The following is a 20,320-nucleotide window of genomic DNA, read 5'->3' as shown; positions in this document are numbered from 1 at the left end:
GTAATACCAGAAACACACATGTAGTGAATATTTTTGCATTAATTTTGTTTGTTTGATTTTGTTACATAGGGTACTATTCATTACCTTTCTTTTTGGAAAGGCAAATTCCTTTAAGACTTTAAACCCCCGGGGTGGTGGAAGGGGAGGAGGGCGGGCGGGGGGGTGGTGGTGGTGAAGGGGTGATGAGCACTGAGGGGGTCACTTGACGGGATGAGCACTGGGTGTTATTCTGTATGTTGGCAAATTGAACACCAATAAAAAATAAATTTATTATTTAAAAAAAAAAGACTTTAAACCCCCAAACCAAATATGCTCATTTCCGATGAACATGTATCCTTCTTTCCATTAGAGAGCTCTGCAAAATTTGTTTTTCTATTTACTTTAGCTGCTAGAATTTATAGCACTAAGTTTCTCAGAGCTATAGTTGCTCTTAATCAATGCTTGACAGGTTTTCATGTATCTTTTTTCACCTTTTTTTTACTACTTGGCTTTTACCTATTATTCTCTATTAATATTGCTGGTACCATAAACTAATTAAATAAAAAAATAAACACATACTTATTACAGTGTTATTCATAATAGCCAAGATATGGTGGCAACCCAAGTATTCAACCATGGATGAATGGATAAAGAAAATGTGGCACATATATATGATATGGCATATGATATAACATATATAATATATATACATAATTAAAAATATATATACACAATGTATAATGTATACTATATGTATACAATTAAATATATATACTTATTGTGTGTATATATACAACTAAATATTACTCAGACATAAAAAAAAACTCTTGCCATTTGTAACAACATGGATGAATCTAGGGAGTATCATGCTAAGTAAAATAAGGCAGTCAGAGAAAGACAGATATCATATGATTTCACTCATATGTGGAATTAAGCAAAACAAACGAACAAAGAAAAAAAGAGACAAAAAATCAGATTAAAAAAAAGATTTTATTTATTTATTCATGAGAGACACAGAGAGAGAGAGAGAGGCAGAGACACAGGCAGAGGGAGAAGCAGGCTCCATGCAGGGAGCCCAACATGGGACTCAATCCCAGGTCTCCAGGATCACGCCCTGGGCCGAAGGCAGCGCTAAACTGCTGAGCCACCTGCGCTGCCCAAAAAATCAGATTCTTAAATACAGAGAACAAACTGGTGGTTGCCCAGAGGGGATGGGTGAAAGAGGTGAAGGGGATTAAGAGTAAGCTTACTGTGATTAGCACTGAGTAATGTATAGAATAGTTGAATCATTATATTTTACACCTGAAACTAATATAACACTGTATGTTATACTTCACTTAAAAAAATAAGCACCTACTATGTGCCAGGTACTGTGTAGAATTTAGGAAAACAAAAGTGAACCAGATAGATTTTCCTTTAAAATCTGATTAAGATTTTTATAGCTCATCCTGGACTCAGGGACATATCCTGAGAAGATGAAATTGGATGGAGTATCTGATTCATAGAACAAATTGGACAGGAGCAGAAGTAGGTTGATGATTAGGAAGATCCTGTGGTAGAACAACAACAGGGTAGAACAACAGATCCTGTGGCTGGACTGGTGTAGCAAGGCTGGAGATGGTGAGGAACTTTGATGGCATCAAAACTCGATGATGGATCAGACACGCAGGAGACAGGAAAAGCAGAGATGAAGGATGATTCTTAGCCTTTTGGCTTGAAGGTGATATCTTCCGAGATGGATGAGGAGAGAAACATGCGTAGATGGGAAAATTACGAGCCTCATTTGGGACAATGAAATTGAGATGCAGGTCAGAAATTCAAGTGGAATTTGGAATTAGGTGTTCCAGTGTGGAACTTGAGAGAGAAATTATTTGGAGGATAAAATTTTAGGAGTCATTAGCAAAGATCATATATATATGTATATATATGTATATATACATGAAATCATCACAAGAATGTTTACAATAGAGAGAAGATGGTTCAGGGCTGAGACTCCAGGCATTTCAATATTTAAACATTAAGTCAACAAAATTCCAAACAGAGCACCGAGGAGAAATACAGTATGGCATGTTGGAAACTAGAGTGAGGAGTGTTTCACAGTGAAGTGAGAAACTCTGTGATGCTGTTAAAAGGTCCAGGGAGATGAAGAAAGATAATTGTCCATTAGATTTGGCAGGGTGGTTATCATGCAGCTTCATGGAGTGGTGAGGACAGAGCCAAATCAAAAAAAAAAAAAAAAAGCCTGAAATGAATGTCCAGTTAGAGATGAAAAGTTAAACATATGTACTTCTCGACACCTCACTAAAAGAATGGTGAAATTATTGGGTTTTAATATCATGAAATAAAGGTCAGAGGACAGGAGACAAAGGCAACACAATTTAGAAGCTGAAAAGCAGAAGGACAAGGGGTGGCTGACAGCAGACACAGAAAATCAAGTTCTAAGATTAATTTAATAAGAGATCAGAAGTAACCGTACTTGTGTGCAAGAAGTACAGAAAAGCTCAAGAAATGGCAGGACGAGGTACTTCTGAGAATGGGGTGAAAGTGGTATTGCAAATAGGAAGATTAAAATATTTTTAAGAAGCTGTTCGGGCCCGAAGAAGCTCTCAAGCAAGGAGCTGCCTGCCTATCTGCCCCCTTAGCAGACAAAGGGAGGATTATTAGCTTATGGAATGACCCAGTGGATTCTGAGAAAAGGAATCCTAGGCACTGCCAAGGGAGAGGTGTACTACAGAAAAAATGGAAATTGCCTAAAAGTTAAATGGATGTCCAGGAAATATAAGGTGACCCACCATGTAATTCCAAATTGTATAGTAGCCACACTTTTTTTAAAAATTTTTATTTATTTATGATAGTCACAGAGAGAGAGAGAGGCAGAGACATAGGCAGAGGGAGAAGCAGGCTCCATGCACCGGGAGCCCATGTGGGATTCGATCCCGGGTCTCCAGGATCGTGCCCTGGGCCAAAGGCAGGTGCTAAACCGCTGTGCCACCCAGGGATCCCCCAGTAGCCACACTTTAAAAGTAAAAAGAAACAGGTAAAATTCATTTTAAAAATATATTTTACTTAACCCAATGTGTCAAAAATATGATCATTTCAATATGTAATCAATATAAAAATTGTTAATGAGATATATCTGCTTTTTTCATATTAAGTCTTTGAAATTTGGTATATATATATAGTATGTCAAACTCACAGAACATCTCAATTTGGACCAACTACATTTCAAGTACTCAGAAGCTACATGTGCCTAGTGGTTACCATATTGAAGGATGCAGAGCTAGAGGATGAATGGCAAGGAGCCTAACTGCCTTTTCCCCAGACCACTCAGGTCCCAAAACCCCGACAAGTAAATTATATCTTTCAGATGAGAGATTTGCATTTTTTCCCCCCTGGAGAAATAATAGAAAAGATGGAAAGAAGCAGACTATTAGAAAAATGACTGTAGATAATTCCAGAATATAAAGACAGGAGTTTCTGGATTGTACTGGGCTTGCCAATATGATACTTGGAAATAGAATGACATCAAGGCATCATCGACAGGAAACCAAGAACACTGGAACAAAGAGAAGATCTTAAAATCTTCCAGAGAGAAGAAGAAGAAGAAAAAAAAAAAAAAAACAGACTCAACTGATCAGGAATTAGAATTTCATTTTTTGTTTGCTTGTTTTTTTGTTGCTTGTTTTCTCAAGAAGAATCCAAGAAGCTGGACCACTACTGAGGAATGGCCTCAAAATTTTCAGGGAAAATGTTTTCTAACTTAGCATTTTATATAAAGCCAAACTGTCACTCAAATGTAAGGGTAGAAATAAGATGTTTTCAAATGTTCAATGCTCCCAAAATTTACCTGCCATCTATTTTAGGTCAGGAAGAAACTACAGGAGGTATTCCCCTACAAGTAACCCAAGAAAGAAGATGACGTCGGATTCATAAGCCAGAGTATTTGGTTTCTGAAAGAGAGGCCAAGGGTGTGACCAGGATGCCAATAAAGGAAGCTCCCAGACCCACAGCTGCGAAGCAGGCCTGGAGGGCTAGCGGGAGTTCAGAGCATATGTGAGAGAGTTGCCTTAGATGGTAAAACTGATACAATGCCTATTAGCTTTGAATGTATTCAAAGGAGATTTTACTCTTCGGTAGAGTTTGCGGATGAGTAACGATAAATGCATAGTAAGCTACACCAATGAAAAAAATGAGAAAACAAACTCCAAGGAAAACAAAAATAGTATCAAGAAAGGAAATCTAATCACAGAGTATTCACATAGTCCAGCCATGAATATGAATAGCATATTCATATTCATCTGAATAACATATATATAAATGAAATAAATATTGAATATTGATCTAATCAAAAATGATGATATGGTTAACAGTGCTAGTGGATGGCAAGAAGTGCTAGTGGGCATGTTGGTGTGTGTGAGTGAGTATGTACTTGTGTGGGTGTGTATGTATGTGGGTGTGCACATGTTGCATGGGAATTTCTCAAAGAGGGAATCAATTGATGATGATGCCCAGCCAAAACTAAAACTAAACAAAATGTGACTTGTTATTAGAGATTAATGAGTTAAGTAACACCATAAATAGGTAAATAAATAACTTGAGGATTTTTCCCTTTGGGAATTTAGGCATGGAGTGGGGGAGAGCTACTATTTTTCATAAGATTCTGTACAGAATTTTCTGGCTTTAAAAATGTGTGGATGTAAAACATATTGGTAAAGTTAAAATTAGAAAGATAAAACAAAAATTAGTATAGGTTTTTGCATAAAACATAGAAAGTATAGGGTTACTTGTGATTTTACATAATGGTTAAGAGGACAAGTTCTGGGGCCAGATTTCTTGGGTTCATATCCTGCTTCTCTCACTCGTCAGCCATGTGACCCTTGGGCAAAAGGTACTACTGGTCAAGTTGTCTCAATTTCCCACTATTTACAATTACTATTTTATAAGATTTTTGTAAGGATTAAATGAGCAAACAATACTTACAAGTCATTGCTACCGTATGGTAAGTGTTCAGTAAATACTAGTTATTGCAAGTTCCATTGTCCTGTTAACTGCATCAGAAAATACTTAGAGGGTCACCTGGGTGGCTCAGTCAGTTGAGTCCTCCAACTCTTGGCTTTGGCTCAGGTGACGATCTCAGGGTCCTCCCGCTCCATGCTCAGTTGGAGTCTGCTTGAGAGTCTCTCTCTCCCTCCCCGCTGCCCCTCCCCCTGATCGCTCTCTCAAATAAAGAAAAAAAATATTTTTAAAAAGGAAAATACTTTGAAATGTAGTGAAAACTTATAGACCAGATAGGCAATATGGGGGGGGGGGGGAAGCTGTTTTCCTATAATGCCTGACTTCTGTTCTTGGAAAATACGTGCAGCAGTTGTGTGCCTTTCTTTTTTTCTTAGAAGATTTTATAAAAATGTCTCCTTAGAAGATATATTTTAAACTATTTTGTAGATTCCCTGGGCATGCATAGTTCAATCTGGGAATAAATTCCTTTTATAGCTGAAGTAAATGGGAATATTGATCAGAACGAGATCTGAAAGAGTGACCTAGAAGTGAACTGTTCTAAATCATAGCATGACTCCCCAGACCTGTCCAACCGTCTCCTAGAGACTCATGGTCCATTAATACCTGAAGCAGAACTTTCGGTTTAAAATGTTCAGTGAAACTCCAGTCCATTAGACTGCGTTGTTGAGTTTTCTTTATGTCCTCTAATTCGGCTTCCAGAGTCATCTTCTTGGGTTTCTAAAAAATCATAGGAGTGCAATTTCAGCTTTAATTTGTTCAAGTCCAAATGGAGCCCTCTTGGACTCCATCAACTAACCAGCATGCACTCCATCTAATTGGGGAAATCTGCATATGTATAAATCCATATGGCAACATTTTAGGAGAACTGCTGCCAGAAAGAGTATGCCTTTGAGTGTTTTTTTTTTATGGGCAACATAATCTAAATATTTTTATTGTTAGGTTATACTCTTCTGAGTCCTGTTAGCAATTATAGGCAGGTTTTCTGAACTCACTTCAAGACAGCATTAGTTCTACATGGCTGTATGGTCAGCAGGTGTTTGTGAGGTTGCCAAGCCACACTACACTGTCTAGAGAGGAGCATGGAGCTTGGAAGTTTTTCTTAAGCCGCTAGTGAAATTAACTCCTTTCTCTCCAGTTGGAGCTGGTGTGGGGATGTCTGAGCAATCCCCCTCCTCCTGCTGCTGAGCATCTCCTTGTGTGTGTGTGTGTGTGTGTGTGTGTTTCTCACTCTGGGTCACAGTTTTTTTCAGATCATCTTACTTGTATCTACACTTTTAGGAAAACAATTCCTTACCTTTTCAAGAGGATCAGCCTTTGTGAGTCCTTCATCTTTGATCTCATTGTTCCTGGTCTGTTCTGTAAATCAAAGACACCAACATCCAGTTCTGTTTGGGCTTTGTTCTTGCCTTTGTCAGTGCTGCGCCTTTTTGCTGCCCATATGATCTATGTTTCTGTGCTGAAAAGGTAATTCCTGAAAGGCATGTTTCATGCCTCCAAAAAGGTGTTTGTGTCAATAATTCTAAATCACTGTCTACCTAGAAGAGTTAGGGTTTAGTATAACTAAACCCTTTGAAAAGAACTCAGCCCCCTTATGATACATTCCTAAATCATAGCAGATACTCTGCTGTCAGACTATCTCCCTCACTTCTAAAAATGTACCTTTGCCTTTACGGGTTGCAAATACTCACTGATTAAACTATAGCTCTTGTGATTCTGAAACTCTCACTTAGAAATGGATAAACTGCATCTCATATTCCAAGTTTGGCCAAAGAAACGGAGTGGGTGATGAATCTTGTGGTACTATGTTTGTGATGCTACTGAACAACTGAGCCAACCTGGCCTTTTATCTCCCTTAGAGCAGCAGCAAATTAATTCCTACATAGTCAAATATAAAATGGTTCCACCTTCACTCTCCAAACACAACTCTTCCATTCTCCTTTGCTCGTTCTTCTCTAGACTCACAAGCTTGCTTGCTGTATCTTAAAGTTTTTACATTGGCCTTTCTTTCTGACATGCTTTGTTTTCAGATAATCACTTGGTTCAAACACTGACTTCATTCTTGTCATTGCTTAAACATCACCTTCTTAAGGGCCTTTCTGCCTTTTACCCTGTTTTATTTTTAATCAGCTCATTTACTAGTGCCTGATGATATTTATTTGTTTATGTCTCTCTCCATCTCAATGTGACTTCCTGGAGTATAAGAACCCGACCTTGCTTTCCATAACTGTATCCTGAGCACCAGGCATGTGGTAAGGGCTCGTTATGTTTTGTTTTGATTGAATGAGGAAAATCTACATCATATAACGAAACTGGAATTGCATGTAAAGTGCAAGCGCACGCGAGAGAAGAGAGAGAGAAAGAGAGAGAGAGGAACTGTGGAAGAAATTCAAGACAAAGGCTGATTTTAGGGTAAGCATAAGATTCAACTTCATTCTGTGGCAAAGAGAACCGTATATGCATTTCTAGAGGGTGTAGTTAATTGTGTCTGCCAAGGATAGGCCAATATTTTTCTTTCTTTTGAGAGCATAGCTGCTTGCATTTTCGCTACTAGTTTCATCTTGCCTGGGGCTGGTGAAGGTGACGGCGTGAATGTTCCATTTTGATTTAGAGGAAAACTATAAAGTCAATCCAGTTCAGTATTTATATAAATACATCTACTCAAGAGAAAACTCAAGCCAACTATAACTCTAAATAGACCATGATGTCCCATGTGTCCTTGAAGCAACTGATATGAAATCTGTGGAATAAAAATTATTCTATTCTGTGGTCTGCCAGATTTCCGGGAGATTTGATATTCCCTCCTGTGTCTAAGGATCCAGCAGAAAAAGTCTCCAGTTCAGAAAATATGTTCTAAAAAATTGCGCATTAGTTATTTTGTCAAAGGAAAGGACATTCTAAAACCAATCTAAACTCTTTATTTAATAGTAGGGTAAAAATCATTTTTTTCTTTCTTTCTGATTCTGCCTTCAACCACATAATCCTTTGACAGTGTGATTCAGTAGTTTTTTGACACATCTGGAAATGGATGCTTTCTCATCCCTTTGAAAAACAGCTTTCCTAATCTGTTTTACTTTAGAGATAACAAGATCCCTCTGCAAAGCAGTTACTTTATTAAAAAAACACCCAACAAGCATAAAGGGCACATCTAAACCTATAGCCTCACGGTTATCAACTCTCAGGTTTTTCATAAATATCCAATAGACCCTGTCAACTTCAAAAACAGTCTCAGATGGAAATCCAGTGTTTGGTTAAGAAAAGCACAAATATTCGGTCCTTCACATTCAGGAACATTCTATATATATATGAATTTGATGCTAAGATGGTTGTGCAGGAAATACGTGAACAATTTCTGCTTTGTTTAAAATGATTTCAAATGGCTGCTTTAATAATATGATTCAGAGTTTGGGGGGGAGGATGTAAGATCAACAACAACAGAGTCCCTTAGACATAACAGACACAGTGAGACACCCAAGGCTCAGCCATCCTCCCCTGTCCAACTCTAAGAGTTTCTTGATGTAGATCAACATAGACCACATAGGATCCCTTACAGGTTGTGGGAGCTTATTTCTCAGGATTGCTCAGCCTCTAGGATACACTAGCATTTTTAGCCTTGACAATTTAGAGTGGCTCTAATCATCTCTTCCACCAGGATCTGGAATGCCAATTTATGTGGTTTGACCACCAGGTGGCAAAAGTTGCCTGAGGAAAACTATACACCAGTTGCTCTAAAGAAAAAAACAAAACACAAAGAAAAAAAACCTCAGGCCTTATATCTCTCCTGGTTTATTCTGGATCCATGTTAACACAAAGTGACTTCTTTGTCCTACATTTACATTCCCACAGGATGCACTGAAGCCATAACATCCAGGTGAACTTATTTGGCTTAATTATTTTTGTGAGCTAGGCTAATAGGTAGGGGAACTTAGAATAGAGAAATAAGGAATCAACTCATTTGATAACAAAATCAGGTTAAGTATCAGCATGAAGAAACTGTATGACCAAACCACCAGATAAGGAGTTTCTGGAACTGAGGAAGCCACAAGACACAGTGGAGAGAGCATTGGTTTGGAGTTAGCTCTCTGTTGGAATCCTGATTTCCTACAAGTTACTTAATCCCTCTGAGTCTTCAATTCTTCATCTTTAGAATTGGGATAATTCTTACTCACAGACTTGAGGTTTATATTAAATACCAGTTAATATGTGTAAAATGTCTTAACATGCTTGGAATATAGCAGGGCAATATTACATAAATGTTATCTCCCGCCCTCCTCTGTCTCCCTTGCCCTCACTTACCTGCTTTACTAATAAGCAAGCAGATTTCCCTAATTCTACTTCATCGATCTAAATAAGTGAAAACGGCAAGATGACCGGCCAATACTGATTTAACATCTGTTCTCTTGTGGCACTGACGACTTATTCTTTTTCTAATGCTTTAAAAAATTATAGATTATAAAACACACAGAGGAGTTCATAGAACATAAATGCTTAATGTAATGGATAATGAGAAAGAAAAGATCCAGCACTGCAGACATCTTAAGTGTGTCTTTTATAACCATGATTTCCTTTTTAAACTATTATATTAATCCTGATTTTTTGTGGATTATTTCAGGTTTTCTACATACACAATATTTACAAATAATAGCATTTGTTTCTTCTTTTTCAAACCTCACACTTTTATCTCTTTTTCTTGCCTTACTGAGTTGGCTAGCATCTCCAATGTAATACGGAATACAAGTGTTTAGTAGATAGCTTCCTGGTGTCAAGGGAAATCTTTCAACTTTTCATCTTGATATATAATGTTTGTTGTAGTAATTTAGAATAAACCTTAAAGGTAGAGAAATTTTCCTTCTATTGCTAGTTTGCTAAGATTTTTTTTCACAAATTGCTAAGTTCTAAGTGCTTTTTCTCCATCCATTGAGATGATTATATCATTTTTCTCACTAGTGTATTGATAAATTATATTGATTTTAACAATATTTTTCCTATATTCTTGTTATAAAAACAACTTGTAATGTATTATTATCATTTTGTATATTGCTAGATCAGTTTACTTATTTAGGATTTTTGCATGTATGTTCATGAATGAGTTTGATTAATAATTTTCTTTTGTCATACTATCCTTGACAGTTCTATTATAAGGTTTATTCTAACTTTGTAAAATGAGTAGGGATGATATTCAATTTTTATTTCTGGAAATAATTTTTAAGACTAGAATTATTTCTTTTTTGAGTGTTTGGTATCACTAATAAATAAGATCATTTGAGTTTGGCGTGTCTTATTTAGGAGGATCTTTAATTATTGATTTAATTTATTTAAATGATTGCAACACTATTTGTGTTTCTATTTCTTCTTGAGTCACTGTTGGTAAGATATACTTTTCCTGTAATTTTCTCATTTCATTTTTAAATTTAGCAGAATAAAGTTGTTCATATCCTCTATTTTTATTCCTGATATGGTTTTATTCCTAATATGGGTATTTGTGCTACCTATTTTTATAGTCAGACTTTCATTAAAAAGAATTATCAAATTTTAAAAGTCTTCAGAGAACCAGACTTTTGTAGAATTTGTTCTTCCTTATTACATCTATATTTTCTATGTCAATAGTTTACTCTTATTTTCTTCCTTTCACTTTATTTGGATTTACTTTGTTCATCTTTATTTTTTAATGCTTTTATTTATTTATTTGAGAGAGAGAGAAAGTGAGAGAGAGAGAGAGAGGGAGACTGAGAGAGAGCACAAGTGGAGGGAGGGGCAGAGGTAGAGGGAAAGGCAAACTCCCCGCTGAGCAGAGAGCCAATGCAGGGATCTGTTTCAGGACTCAGAGATCATGATATGAGCGGAAGGCAGATGCCTAACGGACTGAACCATTCAGGCACCCTTATTTTGTTCATCTTTACTAACAACTTAAGGTTGATGTTTAGCTAATTAATTTTTAGTTTTCTTTTTTAAAATGTATTCATTTAAAGCTGTGAGCTTCTTTATGAGTATCCCTTGCTTTAGTTGCATTATAGAAATTTTGATATTTAGTGTTTTCCTTGCCATTCAACTTGAATATTTCCTAATTTCTATTGTGATTTTTTCTTTTTAAAAATTTGGGCGGGATCCCTGGGTGGCACAGCGGTTTGGCGCCTGCCTTCGGCCTAGGGCATGATCCTGGAGTCCTGGGATCGAATCCCACGTCTGGCTCCCGGTGCATGGAGCCTGCTTCTCCCTCTGCCTGTGTCTCTGCCTTTCTCTCTCTCTCTCTCTCTCTGTGACTATCGTAGATAAATTAAAAAAAATAAAAATAAAAACATTTAAAAAAACGAATTAAAAAAATTGGGGCATTTTCTCATTAGTTTTTGTAACTAATGTCCACCACAATTTTACTGTGGTATGAAAATACATTCTGTAATTTTGATCCTGTGAAAAATTTGCTGAGACTTGTTTTGTGGTCCAGTATATAGTTAATATTTTAAAGATAAGCATACCTGTGACCTCTAAGAAGCTATAGTACTATGGAAACTTACTATAAGCATATGAATAACTGTAATAAGTAGTAGAAAATGAAAACTAATGCCATAAAGGAAACACAGATTACTTATGACCATGGGAATGCTAAGGGAGCCATTTCAAGATGGACACATCTAACAAAGCTTCATGGAAGTGTCACTGAAGTCTAGTTGTAATCAAAAAGAGAACTCAGACACAGCAATTGAAAGCAGCAGGCTGTGTGAAAGAAATAGAGCCTAATTCTTTTTGGCTAGAGCCAGGATGAGCGATCAAAAGGGAAAAAGTGGAAAGTTACGGGAAAGAAATTTGGTACTACTAGAGAAGCATGTACAGCGGACCAAAGAATTGGGTTCAGTTAGTAGGGAGACATTGACGGTTGAAAGCAGGAAATGAACAGCTGTATTTTAGGTAATTAATATGACATCTATGCATAAGATAGCTCAATAAATTTAGCCTAACAGTCTCCTATGCATATATATCTCCTAATATAACAATATTTATGATGGTATATTCTAGAGTAAGAGTCATTATTTGAGTTTTAAGGAAGAGAGAAAGGGAATCATTGTTCTTCACTGAGCAATGATTTTGTACTCAACTCTGCAGTGGGTAGTTCACTATCTAATTGCAGGTAATTTTTAATAACTTTTTCATATAATCACAATAACCCTATGAAATGCTAATGAGGAAAGTTTTAATTATGTGGACCTCACTATATTTACTGAGGTAAGAGTGGACTAACAGGCCTTAGGATATTTTAAAAATCAATAATAATAATACTCAAGAGCAAAGTTTAATTTTAACTTAGATATTAAACAGTCTTTTAATTGAAATAAGGAGACATTTAAATTTAGATAATATTTCTTGAATCATTTTTGGAGTTAATCATTGTATAATAGTGTCGACACACACACACACACACACACACACACACACACACACACACACTTACTCACCTGAAGGCCCAGACTGGGCCTGAGTCTTCAAGCTGGTCTTCTGCACTGACAGCTCTATGTTGTCAGGGTCTAAGGGTTCCTTACTGTTTGGGTCAGGATGCTTTCTATTATTAGAATCAGACTGATGATCATCATAAGGTTCTTTACTGATTTCATTCTCTTGCATAGGTGTTGACCAATTGTGATCCACAAATAAAATTCTGTCTTTGGTTTCAGTATCTAGTCAGTTTAAAGAGAATCCATTAGGTACAATGATAGAAAAATCAACAATCATAAAATAAGAAATCCTTTGGTTTCCTCCAAGTAGTGTACCTGTTTGGCATTTGGCCTCTTGGGTGCTCATTTTCATGATGTATTGCTGCCTTATCTGTTTAGCAAATCTGGCAGGGTTGTCCCACGGTATGTTGAACATCTCAGAATCTGATCCATACATCATCTCAGAAGGTATTAGCTTTCCTTCTTCATTAACCTCAGAGAGTTTCAGGCTTTCAAAAGTAAACACTTTGAAGGCTCGTTCTACTTCATTCCAGCTCAAGACTTCTGTAAGAAAGCAAGAACTGTGTTGCTAGGAATGCTCTTACTACCACATGGCACAGGGCTGAGAGAGAGGTGGCCAGGGGGATCTGTCCACTGCAATGACAAGGGATTTACATCATGATGGATGTTGACCTGACTTTAAACATGGGTTCCACAATTCTGCAACAAATATAGAAAGTACCTAATAATAAGAAAGCTGCACAATCACGATATAATCTATCAAGATAATGTTCACAAATTACTTCATACCTTAATCAGTAGTAGGTGTATTAATATTAATTTACATGGACTCTCCAGGGTACCATATCAGTTGAATATGTTTTAAACTTATCATTTTTAAGCAAAAGCACCTTTGCTACTGTTATAATTTGAAGCAAAAAAAATTACTCACTTGTGTCTAACATACACTGTTATATTCAGTATCTATTACTACTCCTTAGAGCTCAGAAAAGACCTCTTTTCACCCACTTGAACTGGTATAGTACTTTGCATAATTGCTCTTCATAGGTTATCAGCTTTCAATTGGCCCTATTTATTTGTGCGTTTATTGTCTTACAGCATTTATTCATCCCTTCACCCACTCCCTCTCTCACTTGCTTGCTCACTCATTTTTGTTTTCTGTGTATTAGGCTTTGTTATGGGTCCCTGAGATTCAAAGAAAAGATTAGGTTCTTACACTTTAGAAGTTCAGAGTAGAGGGGTGGGAGATAAATATTATCAAATAATCATGAAATTTCAATGAGGAAAGTAAAATGATTGTGGTAGAGCAATGATTCTGGGGTAAACTCCAGTTTTTCTCCAATAGAAATGAGGACACAGGGATGATTCTTTAGAAAAAAAATGAGGAAATTCTAAAGAGAGACAGGGAACAGGTAAAAGCTACAGAATTAAGGAAAGTTTGCTCATTCATTCATCTTGCAAACACCTTTTGAGCACATATTAGTTGTCAAGGATTACATAGTAAAAGCTGGGAACACAGCGGTAAACTAAGTGGTGATCTTCTGATTTTACAGAGTATCCATTCTGGTGGTTGGAAACAGGGTAAACAGATAAGTGTATACCGTATCAGAGGTGGTAAGAAGGATAAAGCCAGATGAAGGGGCAAAAAGTTATAGCAGTTAGGGAGACTATATATATATATATATATATATATATATATATATATATATATAAGGTAGTCAGAGAAAAACCCTCTAAACAATTAAGCAAAAATGTGAAGGAAGTGGGAGAGCAAGTCCTATGAATATCTGGAAAAGGAATGGAAGCAGGAGAAATAGCAAGTGCAAAGATCCTGAGGCAAGGGATTGACCAACAGGGTCAGGGAATCACAACAAGGCCAATGCAGATTGAGTGGAGTAGAACGATGAGAGCTTGACAGGTGATGAGCTCAGAAGATGGGTGGCAGAACAGAATAAATCATACTTTGAGTGTCAAGGTGGCCACTAAAGAATTCTGAGTTAAGAGGGTACATGGATCCCTCTTATGGAAGTATGGTTCTGATTATTGCATGAAGAAAAGACGAGATAAAAGGGTGAAAGCCTCTGGCCCAACTGGAAAGCTATTGAAATAATCCAAGTGAGAGGTGATGATGGACTAGGCTGGCATGGCAGTGAGGATGTAGGGGGATTGGTTGTAGGACATAAGAAACCAAGAGGAATCAGGATGACTCTAAGATTTTGGAAAAAAACAGTTGCCATTTACTGATATACGGAGGACTGTATGGGGAGTCAGGAATTTGGTTTTGGATCTGTTAAGTATGAAGTGCTGATAGAGAGAAGGAGAGAGGAGGAGGAGCATGGGTTTGGGACAGACACGTAAGCGGGATATGTGACACTGCAACAGTAGCAACAGAAATAAGAATCCCATTCTGTGTGTAGGACGAGGTGGAAGAGCATGGAGTCATACCACAGGCAGGAGAGGTGGTGTGTGGCAGGATGCAGACAAAGGACAGACATTCTCAGGAACATCAGACACAGAGCTGTTATGTAAACAACAGTCTCCACATACCCAGGCCGGTAGGCTTTACCCTGCTTTTCCATGAGGTGATGGTACGATAGTATTCAAAAGATTTTGTTGTTTTCTTTATCATTATGCCTACTTAAAAATCAAAGAAGAAATCAAGAAGAAAATATTTCATGATTCACTTAGGGTGAAAAATGAAATGAGGTGTTTTCCTATTTTCTAGGGCAAATACTTTCTTGTTGAATAAAGATGTCTATGCAATTTCATATTCCTTCTCATAAGTAGGAATGTATCTGCTGATGGTCTCAAGTGGAAATTCAGTTTTTTTTTAAATTTATTTATTTATTTATTTATTTGAGAGAGAGACAAAGAAGGGGCATGAGTGGGGGAAGGGGCAGAGGGAGAGGGAGAAGCAGATTCTACACTGAGCAGGGAGCTCCATCCCAGGACCCTGGGATCATGACCTGAGCCCAAGTCAGACGCTTAATGGACTGAGCCACCCAAGCGCCCCTGGAAATAAAGTTCTTTAAGGAAATGACTGTATCTAAAAATCCCAGTAAACTCTACAAGGAGAAGCTGATTTTAGATTCTCAGAATTACCTCTCTTTCCTCGGTGCTCAAAGAACATAAATGGCCCCTCCTCCTGTGGGAGGAGGTGAGCTTGAATCAACACACTGTGGGCACCCCACGGCCAGAGGCTCTCGACTCTGCTCTCACCTGGGATGCGGATCACCATGTCTCCCGCAATGATGTCAGGGAGTGGATGTGGGGGTGGGGAGTGAGGAGAAGGAAGGAAGAAACAGATTATTCTTGTCGTGGAAACGCGGTGGAAAGAAAAGCCAGTGCATCAAATTGAAGAATGTTACGCACCAGAGCCATCATACCATTGCTAATGACATTATTCGAGGTAAGAGGATCAAAATACCCACCTCAGCCTCTGAAAGGTCTTTCAATAATCAAAACATTTTCGCTAATAGGAGTGTAATCTTAAGAAGCACATATGACCATAAACGAATGAGTTTAAGCTAAGACAGAGAATGTACTCACCATTTGTACAGAAGTGCATGAGCTCATGGATTGTAGCTAGACGTTTAGTGCTGTTCCATGGCGGGGGCAGGGGGAATTTAAGGAATTCCCACAGTGGCAACTTGGACTGCATCTCCTGCTCAATTTGAACTGGGTCAAAATTCTTTTGGTTCTGATGAAAAAGAGCAACATGACAGAAGACATTTGGATAAGCTGTCAGGTGCCTTACGCATATGGAGAAGGCAAAACCTGATACCCTTCCCTCTCATTATTTGGAAACAGGGGAAATCAATGGTAATTGGGGAAGACAAACTGTTGGTATTTTGCTAAAGGTCAAAAAAGCTCGTTCTCACTTTGCCAGAAGTTCCTGGTGCACAGAAACGATGGATTCTTCATTCGCCGTGATGAACTGCCAAAGTCTCACCTATATTCATCTCTCCCTTCTGAGGTTCCTCTCTGGCTTCCACTAGCTTTTCACATTGGTAAGGTATTTAAGGCAAATAACTTGAAGGTCTTAATGCAAATGTGGTGTACTCACTTTCAGTGCAATGGTTACCTGGACTTATATAATTAGAGAAGTTTTCTTTGCTCCCGTATGCACCTGTATTTCCTAAGGTCTCACTTGGCAAGCAGGTGTCTCTTTTGAATATTACTTTTAATCCCACTGGTAAAACTATCTAACCGCAATTTCTCCAACTGAATAATTAATTACAAACAAGCTTTCTTGCATCACGTCTCCTCGGGTAACCTGATTATTATTACCTTTAGAGCATACTTCTTATGGGCATGTGCATCATGATAGTCCAGTAGGAGAGGGCCTTTGGGCACTGCCTTGCTTTCGTTTTCTTCTTCAGATAAGAATATTTCATGGAGATTCTGTTCAAATTGAAATAAAGTGACTTAAAAAGAGAATCCATACTTTTTCAAAGCATGCAAGCTCTTTGGCTATCTCATGCCTTCTGACCTTTTTCTCCCTCTCTGTGAGACAGAGAGAAGGCAGGATGGACACAATGTGAGCTGCGATTCTGTGGTCCAACTCATCTGCTCTGGGGGGCGGCTGTACCAGTCTAGGCGGGACAAGGTCTTCTTCAGTTGCCACAACCTGTTCAAACAAACAGGTGGGAGGAGTCAGTTTGGTCAGCTCTCTACTGATAACGTATTTCCATTGTTCTGAGTAAAGACAAGGTAGTTTCTAGCAATAATATACAGTGATTACACAAAGTGACTGTGATTACCAAAATAAAAGAGGAAATGTTTATAACCAGGCATTAAAGTAGATGTAATTTTAATGTATGCATTAGAATAGGTAGCATAAAACACAAATGGTAAACAGGAAAATTTACGATGAAGGACATCAAAATAACAATATAAGAAATTTTTTCCTTAATGATTTGTTCTTTCTCTTAAAGCACTCGAAACCACTCACACCTTTGGATTCAGTATTTATTGAATGCCTACATATGCCCAACACTCCATGGAGCATCTTCTCATACATTATCTCATTTAAGCATCACAGCAACATTGTGGAGTAGATATTATCTTAATTTTATGGAGGAAGAGCTAGAGTGAGTGAAGTTAGTGACTGGTGCCAGCTGATGGCTGCTGAGTGGGAAGAACTAGGGTGAGGTCAAGTCCTCATTCTTTCTCTTCAAGAGAGTGATAGACGGTGAGATCAGTAAGGAGTAATAGTCTCCTTTATATGGGAAAACTGAGGTCTAGAAAGATTAAATGGCTGTTCAATTCTATATGGTAAATAAAGTTGAAATGTAATCAAGGTAGGCACCTAATGTATTGCTTTCTCTTCACCTTAAATCTTGTAATCATCCTCTGTGATTTCACATCCTTTTACAGGGTTTCTCAACCTTGGAACTTAAGACATTCTGAATTAGACAGTTATTTGTCATGAGTTCTGTTCTATGCAATGGAGACTGGCAGTATTCCCGGTCTCTATCCACTTAATGCCAGTATCACCTCTCCAATTGTGACAACCAAAAATATCCTGACATTGCCAAATGTCCCCTGGGGGGAAAATCAGCTACTGTTGAAAACCACTGCGCTGGATGGATAACAAAATAGTCTCCCATCCTTCACCTTTTGTCAACTCTTTACTTTCAAAAGAGCCATTCATATCTCCATTCTCTATATTCGATCATCTCTTAAACCCATTCTAATCACAAAGATCACTCAAAACTGTTCTGCCTCTGAAATGTTAAACTCTAATATCCTGCCTTAGAAAATCCTATCCCATTCCTCTTATACTTCAATTTTTTCATCCCATTATTAAACTTTTTTTTTCAATCAAAAATGTATCTATTATTGGTTGCCTTCTACGTGTCAGGAACTGAGGTTGTCAGCTGGTGCCTAATATAGCAGGTGGTTAATAAATGTTGCTTTGAATTGAATTGAATAAAATAAGAAAGATAAATAAAATGATGATACTGCAAGCTCTATAGGGCTTTCCAGCTTTTACAAATTTATTGATGTAATAAAACTACTGGTCTTCCAGAAACCTTATGGAGTAATGAAAAGCAACTGTGAGTGTGCTTATCTAATTGGTTAGAAAACTAAAGCAGTCAACAGACATAAAAATGTATACTGGAGATGAAAGAGATGATAGAGTCTGAACAGGACTTTAAATGAACATTTAAATATTCAGAGAGAAAAAAGAATGTGTTACTTCCCAGCAATAAGGACGAAGACAGTTCTAAAAAGAGATTGGAGAGTTTATAAATTAAATACATCTATTTTTGAGAAAAAAAAACTTCAAAAGCAGATTGGACTCCACTGAAGAATGAATTATTTGGGAGTTATGCTGGAATTCCCAAAAAAGATCAAACTGATAGAAAATGTCAAAGACATGGAGGGAAAGCCAGAAGTTCCAACATCCATCTAATAAAAGGATAAATCAATAGAAAAAAATAATATTTGAGGATATATTTAATCCAGCAAATACAAATTCAGTATCTACTGTGGGTTAGGTGTGGTCATAGTGTGTTGGGCATACAGCGGTAAACAAGATTAGATTAAGTCCCGGCTTACATGGAGCATATGTTCTAGTGAGAGAGAGAAGTTAAGACAGAAAACAAATAAGTTTTTTTAAGAAGAGCAGTTGTTCATAAGAAGCTAAAACAAAGTGAGTGATAAAGAGCACTCTGGGGATGCCTGAGTGGCTCAGCAGTTGAGCATCTGCCTTCTGCTCAGGGCGTGATCCCGGGGTCCTGGGATCAGGTCCCATTATCAGGTTCCCTGCGAGGAGCCTGCTTCTCCCTCTGCTTATGTCTCTGCCTCTCTCTGTGTGTGTCTCATGAATAAATAATTAAAATCTTAAAAAAAAAAAAAAAGAGCCCTCTGTGTTGTCAGCTGTTTCCTTTGGATCAGGTGGGATGAGAGTAAGGCTAAGGAATGCCAATTCCATGGGGCATTGAATGACAAGCAGTATTCACCAGGCAGACGTGTGGATGCAAAACTTTATGGGAAAAGAAATTGGAGTAAAAAGCTATAGTGTAATTTAGCAATGCTGTTGAGGAAAACCTAGAAAGCCTATATAGATGATGAGTAGTAAGAGTGTTTGTGTGTGTATGTGTGTGTGTGTGTGAGAGAGAGAGAGAAAGAGAGAGAGAGAGAGAGAGAGAGGCAGAAGATGAGACCAGATCAGCTCAGACCCATATTTTTAGGGTCTTCCAGTGTAAGGAATTTTGATTTTATTCAGAATGTAATCAGAAACCAGATTATAATCCTTTAGATTGCTAATGACAATGATGAAACAAAAAAGCTGCCCCTGGACACAGCCTTGTTTTATGAATTACAAAGAGAAAACTCTAATAGCTGCCAGAGAGAGAAAACAGATTATCTACAAAGAAAAAGTATTAGATTGGCATGAGATTTCTCGGCAACATTAGAAGAAAGAAGACAACAACGCAACACCATCAAAATACTTTTTCTACTCAGACTGATTAGGTTCAAAAGCAGTTTCTGACACTTACTACTTGGACAAATTACTTAACCTTTCTATGCCTCAGTTTCCTTATCTGTAAAATGGGGAACAAAAATAATTTCTCTTCATAAGGTTGTTATAAGGATTAAATGAGTTAATTTAGAACAACTCTTTTCAAATACATTAAGGAGACTCACAAGAATTGACCACGTACCTCATGTCACACAGGGAGCTCAGGAAATTTAAAAACATTTTTTAACATGCAAACCATGTTTACTGACCATAATGCAATACAATTAGGAATTGACAATAAACAACAGAAATTAAAATAAAAGATTTAGAATTGAATAGATTGAAAACATCAGGATGCAGCCAAAGAAATACTCAAAAGGAAATGTATAGACTTAAGAAATGCAAAAAG

General features: G+C 37.5%; 1 protein-coding gene across 4 annotated transcripts in view; it reads right to left on the bottom strand.

Moving 5' to 3' along the window:
* The window catches only part of SPAG17 (sperm associated antigen 17), a 219,259-nt gene that overhangs the window by 111,879 nt on the left and 87,060 nt on the right, over window positions 1–20,320 (bottom strand). For all 4 annotated transcript variants that reach the window (XM_077842670.1, XM_077842669.1, XM_077842673.1 and 1 more), the window contains 7 exons: window positions 16,930–17,067; window positions 16,728–16,841; window positions 15,987–16,137; window positions 12,753–12,980; window positions 12,441–12,659; window positions 6,290–6,351; window positions 5,599–5,712 (listed from right to left, as the gene is read on the bottom strand). In XM_077842670.1, coding sequence (XP_077698796.1) covers window positions 5,599–5,712; window positions 6,290–6,351; window positions 12,441–12,659; window positions 12,753–12,980; window positions 15,987–16,137; window positions 16,728–16,841; window positions 16,930–17,067 — 1,026 coding nt within the window. The remainder of the gene's footprint in view (window positions 1–5,598; window positions 5,713–6,289; window positions 6,352–12,440; window positions 12,660–12,752; window positions 12,981–15,986; window positions 16,138–16,727; window positions 16,842–16,929; window positions 17,068–20,320) is intronic.

This window comes from Canis aureus, chromosome 12, assembly GCF_053574225.1.
Source record: "Canis aureus isolate CA01 chromosome 12, VMU_Caureus_v.1.0, whole genome shotgun sequence".
NCBI lineage: Eukaryota > Metazoa > Chordata > Mammalia > Carnivora > Canidae > Canis > Canis aureus.
Note: the sequence above shows the minus strand (reverse complement) of the source record. Positions and strands in the feature narration are given on the sequence as shown.